This window comes from Lathyrus oleraceus, chromosome 1 (assembly GCF_024323335.1).
Source record: "Lathyrus oleraceus cultivar Zhongwan6 chromosome 1, CAAS_Psat_ZW6_1.0, whole genome shotgun sequence".
NCBI lineage: Eukaryota > Viridiplantae > Streptophyta > Magnoliopsida > Fabales > Fabaceae > Lathyrus > Lathyrus oleraceus.
The window spans coordinates 141,536,080-141,542,834 of record NC_066579.1 but is presented as its reverse complement, the minus strand read 5'-3'; the positions used below and the strand labels follow the sequence as shown (position 1 = coordinate 141,542,834).

Below are 6,755 nucleotides of genomic sequence, written 5' to 3'. Positions count from 1 at the left end.
CTTGTTACAACAGACAAATTATGATCGATGTACTCCTGTAAATTACTATTAAAGAAAATTTCCCAACTATCTATATGAACTAGCTAACACCAGATCTGTTTAAAAGTCTACATTCCCTCAGTGCATGAATAATTGTTTCTTTTTTGTTTGGACAATCTACATAATAAGGATGGTCCAACTCTCTCTTATAGAGCCATATATTAGTTATAAGACATTCATGTTTGTCCATCCAGATGAATTATCTGACCCTTTCTGGTACCCTAATTTCTAGATACTCTTCAAAGACTCAGCAATATCATGATATGTGTCATTTGAGTTAATAATGTTATAGGCACTTTCCACGGTGAAAATACCTGCCTGATTTCTTTTCCACATACAAACGTCTTTTCTATTCTCAGCACTAGTGGGATTTAAAGATATGAGCTCATGCATAATATTTGATGACATGATAGTCTTAAGCTTGTTGAGATTCCAATTTCCTGTTGCATTAGTCAAGTCAACAACTGTCTACATTTATAGATTTTTGTTTATGTTGATTGTTTTTTTTTTTGTAATAAAGAAATTTTGCTAAACCAAAACAAGGCAAGCAATACAAGGTGACTCAATGTCCAACCTACAAGAGGACTAAGAAATCAAACTAACATGTCATTAGACAAGCAATATGCTTTCTAACTCTAGGATTACTCCACTCTCTATAGGTTAATGTATCAATAACTATACCCCAAACATTTGCAATATTCACAGTATTCCCAAATATTTCCAAAATTCCGATTATTCATATACCTCCACACTTCATACACAATCTCCGCTGCAGTACTACGAAGAAGACACACTTTCCATCCATTACCTTTATCCTTATGGCTGACTCAACCATTTAAGCTTCTCATTTCACCCTTCAGGATCATCTTGTTGCATATTCACCCACTTGTTGACTGCATTATTGTGTTGGCAATGCTATGTTACTTTATTCATGGATTTATAGTGCTTTCGTTAGATGTTACTGCATTTTATTATGCTCCAAAATTTGGATTTTATGTGATCCTTAGAAGGGTTAAAATACATTTTAAATGAATTTGATTGATTGTTTGAAAGCATTATTAATCAATTTTAGTCTTATAAATTCAATGATAAAATGATTAAAAACCCAGTTACGTAGGAATTAAATTGATCCAAATAACTAATTTTTTTAGTTAAAAATAACTCAATAAATTTATTTACAATTTAAAAAAATTACATTGAGTTGTATTTGAGAATAAAAATTTGAGCGAACCTAATTAATTTTTAACTAATAAGAATCTAAAAAAATAAAAAATTTAATAAATTATATATTTGAGCTTTACTTCTTGATATACCAATTTCCATTCGAATTCGAATTAAACCAATTTTAACATTCGAATATGAATTCCAAAAACCGATAGCTAAATCGATTAAAATTTGGATTCCTTTATTTCTCAAGAGAGTTTGTTTGATTCACTCCAAATTTACAGTTGAACCGACCCAATGTGATAGTTTTTTTTAGATTGTGACAAACGTTTCTTCTTTTAAGTTTTCCCTATCAATTTCACTTTTTAGTAATTTTGTTGTTTGTATAATGTTTAATGCCTTAATATATATATATATATATATATATATATATATATATATATATATATATATATATATATATATATATATATATATATATATATATATATATATATATATATATATATATATATATATATATATATATATATATATATTATATTAAGTCTACCGAAAGACACAAAAAGTAGAGCTGATAGTAAAATAAGTAATTATTGCGTAAAGAATTATAATTTTGTGTGTGTTTGTTTCAAGTTTAGAAGTGGTATTCTTTGGAATTTTATTTTCATCATTATTATTATTTGAAATAATATTCATATCCAAATCCAAATGTTTGGTAAAAACTAAATTTTTTATGAATGTTTATAATATTTATTTAATTTAAAAATTATAAAATATAAATAAATAAATAAATGTGAGTAGTAGTAGGGAGTTGTAATTAGTTGAACTTTATTCTAATGGGAACGATGGATTCCAACCCTTTAAACCTTGGAATAAAAACAAAAAACTCATGTATAAATAAAATTTCAGGGAATAAAATATGTCTTGAAATAATATTTTAAAAACTGAATCAAACATTGAAATGTTGCATTTCCATTACAATATTCCCAGAAATATTTTAGAGTATCAATCTAAAATATTTCCAGAAATATTTTAAAAGTTGAATCAAACATTGAAATGTTGCATTGGATGAGAAATATTGACTGTACCTCATCCAATTATTAGTCATCTATCCTATTTAAAGAGAAAAATATATCATCTCTAAATATGAATCATTCTTATTTAAATTCTATTTTCACACACTCACTTGAATATCAGAGTATCAACCTTATAGATTTACCTTCCTTCCACGGTCTTGAAATATCATAACTTATCGTGAATCGAACCTCTTCAATCATGACATAATTTTAGAACATAATTTTATTTTAGAAAATTAAAATCATGATATCTAAATGATAAAGTTTGATTGAGCATTTTATAAATATCTTTTATTGTTATTTTATATAAAATATATTATTTTATATGTTAAAACAAAAACATAGTTATATTCTAAAAAAGCACAAACTGATTTCAATGACATTTATGTACTATATAATGACTTAACCCAACCTTTTAAAGACATGAGGGCACCATGACAATGATTGATTCCAATATCTCTTCCTTTGTGAATTGGATTACATGATATTCAAAAAAAGTTCACCTAATAATTTTGAATTCTTGTTTTAGAAAATATTTAAAATACCATTTTTTTTTGTAAAATCCATTATTTAATAGAAAGTAACATAATAAAGTAATAATCTATATAGGAGTACTAGAAAATTATTAATCTATTTAATTTACTATTTTGGCTTCTAATAAATAGCTTTTCCACATGGAAATAACAACATAGTGGGTGGAATAATTCAAAGAGCACAAAATCAAAGTCATACATAGTATACTTGCAAATTAACCAAGTGGCATATACTGTTTCCAAAGACAAAAAAAAATGATATTGTTGTCCTATTCTCTCTCTTACCCATACTGCCCAATTCTCCACTTTTCATATTTCAATCCTGCCCTAACTGCCCGTAAAGAAAAAACCTTTCCCTCTGTTACAAGCACTCTCTCCCGCTTTCCCACTCAACACCCTCTCTCTCCTCAAAATTCCACTTTTCTTAGGAATTTGTCTTAATTCTCAAATGGGTTTTTGTTACATGTGTTGATTGATCCTTAATACCATGTTTCAATACTATGCTATTGTTCTTGTTTTGTAGAGTAGATCATGATGATGATGAGTTTTTTTTGAAGTTTTTTTTTTTTGGTTTTTAATATTAAGTTTGAGACTTTTTGGTATGAGAAGTTGTTTGTAAGAGTTTCTAGAAGATGGGGTTTGGGAAAAAGAATGCAATCAAAGCAGGGAGTTTAGAAGTTGACAAGTCAAAGGTTGATGTTGTAAAGAAAGAGAGAAGATGGCGGTTTAGATTCAGTTTCATTGGATGTTGCAAATCTTCAACATCAAAATTTGATAGTAACTCAATTTGTTGCAATGGCACTACTAGTACACAAAATGGTAATTTTCTTTTCATAACATAGTTTTCTAGATTTATAAATTATGTTCCATTTGATATCAATTTTAGGTGGCTACAAAAAAATAGTATATAAGATTTTGTTAATATGATTCATTATTAAATGCATGTTTAGATTCATGATTCAATCGATCATTAAAAGCGTTTGATTTGTGTCTGCAAATCCTAGTTCAACAGGTTAAAGTCTTTATGTTGTCAGGTTGAACGCCAGCACCATGGTTCAAATCTGAACCTCATTGTGTGTGTGTGAATTTCTAGTGATTATTACCACTTTGCCTGTGATTTGTGTCCGCAAATCTTAATTCAACGGGTTAAAGTCTATATTGCTAGGTTGATCGACAACGTCAGGGTTCGAATTTGGACCTGGCGTGTGTGTGAGTTTCTAGTGGTTATTACCATTTCGTCTGCAGGTAAAAAAGCATTTGATTTGTGTCTTTTTCTTTTTCTCGTTTTTAGGTGATAATGTCAAGTCGGTTATAATTCAATCAGAGGAAAACAAATCTGTATTTGAAATCGACACAAAGGATTCAAGTGCTCCCGCAGATTCATCTACAACAACTAGTAATGGTGAAAGTATCTCCTCAACTTCGAAATTCAGCGAGGAGTTAAAGTTTGCTTCTTGTTTAAGAAAATTCACATTCAATGGGCTTAAGGTAGCAACTAGGAATTTCAGACCAGAGAGTCTTCTAGGTGAGGGAGGGTTTGGTTGTGTTTTCAAAGGTTGGATTGAAGTGAACGGAACCGCGCCTGTGAAACCGGGTACCGGACTTACGGTCGCTGTTAAGATTCTCAACCATAATGGACATCAAGGTCACAAAGAATGGCTTGTATGACATGAAACTTATATATCCTCATCACTTTCAAATGTTTTTTGTGTTTCTTAATTCTCATTTTTTTCTTAACTACTTTTCAGGCTGAATTAAACTATCTCGGCGATCTTGTTCATCCTAATCTTGTTAAATTGATAGGTTTTTGTATTGAAGATGACCAAAGACTATTGGTTTACGAGTTTATGCCGCGGGGAAGTTTGGAGAATCACCTCTTCAGAAGTACGCCACTAACCTTTTTATTTTGATTGTGTGTAAATATACTCTCGAGTTGAAATCTGACTGGTTTTTTCGATAGAAAAATGTTAGTGGTTAATTTGTTAGGAGAGGATAACTTTTTTATAAAAATAGTTTATATATATAAGCACTTATATGTTATGTACTTAATTAAGTTGTTTATTCGGACATTTGTGCTTTTGTTCTATGATCTTAAAAAAATTTCATGGATAAGGATTAATTGTTTGTCAAGTAACAACCATGTTCTTCGATGAAGGGCCCTTGCCTCTACCGTGGTCGATCAGAATGAAAATTGCGCTTGGTGCTGCAAAAGGTCTTGCTTTTCTCCACGAAGGAGCTCAAAGACCGGTGATATATCGGGATTTCAAGACATCTAATATTCTATTAGATGCGGTATGTAAGTGGAATAAATATGCAAGACGATTTTAATTATTTCTTATTCATCCTCGGATACAAAAACATAAAGCTAAAAAATGCTTTTAGGAATACAATGCGAAGCTTTCTGATTTTGGACTCGCTAAAGATGCTCCTGAGGGTGAAAAAACACATGTATCAACAAGAGTTATGGGAACGTATGGTTATGCTGCTCCGGAATATGTGATGACCGGTAAGTTTTGAGCCTTCCTCGTTCTTTTCTGAGTTTTTATGTTTCTTAAACCGGAGAATTTACTTCATAATTTTGATATTTATTTTGTAAATTTTGAAATTAACTTGAAACTACTAATTTTGTTTAGGACATTTGTCATCAAAAAGTGACGTCTACAGCTTTGGAGTAGTGCTACTCGAAATGCTCACTGGCCGGCGATCCATTGACAAGAAAAGACCGAACGGAGAGCACAATCTGGTGGAATGGGCAAGACCTATACTTGGAGACAGGAGGATGTTCTACCGAATAATCGATCCCCGTCTCGAAGGTCACTTCTCAGTTAAAGGCGCGCAGAAAGCAGCACAGCTGGCTGCTCAATGCCTTAGCCGCGACCCAAAATCTAGACCTTTGATGAGTGATATTGTTCAAGCTTTAAAGCCTTTGCCAAACCTTAAGGATATGGCTGTATCATCTCATCAATTCAAGATTGCACGAGTTGATCGAACTATGTCCATGCCGAATCCTAAAAACAGTGTTAGAACAGATTTAGCATCTTTACCGAAAAAGGGTCAGCCTGTAAGGACGTTGTCGAGTTCAAATTACGGTAACGGCTCTCCATATCCTCGTCATAGCAACTCTCCAAAACCTATTATGTAAAAATGAATGTTTGGTAATTTCAATTTTCTATCATGTTCATTCGGGTCACTCAAATTAAACCATCATTCCAACATCAACTGTGACTTTTTATCATTGAGTTTCTCTGAAACCCGAGGGACTCGTTAAAGACGAAGTCGTCTTGTTTCATTGTTTAATCTCAAACTATGGTAACTATATAGTACTGACACTTCACACTTCAGACTGAACTTAAAGCGTGTCAGACATGTGTTAGGGTCTGACATTGACATGTTTGATTATATTTAATTATTTGTATTTTTTCAAATTATTATTAATGTTTACAGTGTCATGTATCATGTTTATGTTTGTGTTTGTGTCGGTACTTCGTAATATATTATTAAGAACTAGATTGATCGAATGAGGAAAAACAAACTATCGTATATGCAGATTTCAAATGAGGAAATATTACTCTCTGAACTTACATAACTTTCATAATGGATTTTTTTATAAAGAAGAAAAAGGTGGTGTTAATTCATGACAGTGATAGAAATTTGCATGATAATTATTAATGGAAATAGATGTTATACTTGTATGAGAAATATGCTAGAGTTTTGAATTTGAACAACTTAAGGAGTGAAGGGTTCTTTATTTTTCTTTTTTTAGGCTTTTCTTAATGTTTTATTTGTTGCTTTTTCAAAAAGATGTAAGGTACAAATATGAACAATATCAATTGAATTTGTTTATCTAAATATTAGTGTATCTAAATATGAAAGAAATTATCAATTAAATTATATTAAAAATAATAAATAATATTTTTAAAGTAATATATTTATAATCAAA

General features: G+C 30.5%; 1 protein-coding gene across 1 annotated transcript; it reads left to right on the top strand.

Annotated features, from left to right (window-relative positions):
* Positions 1–3,053: 3,053 nt before the first annotated feature.
* On the top strand, positions 3,054–6,277 carry LOC127122535 (serine/threonine-protein kinase PBL36). The gene is made up of 6 exons (XM_051052855.1): positions 3,054–3,634; positions 4,107–4,477; positions 4,564–4,699; positions 4,971–5,107; positions 5,198–5,321; positions 5,449–6,277. Exons 1-6 carry the CDS (start codon positions 3,448–3,450, stop codon positions 5,955–5,957), a joined length of 1,464 nt encoding a protein of 487 aa, XP_050908812.1. The 5' UTR covers positions 3,054–3,447; the 3' UTR covers positions 5,958–6,277.
* Positions 6,278–6,755: the final 478 nt, after the last annotated feature.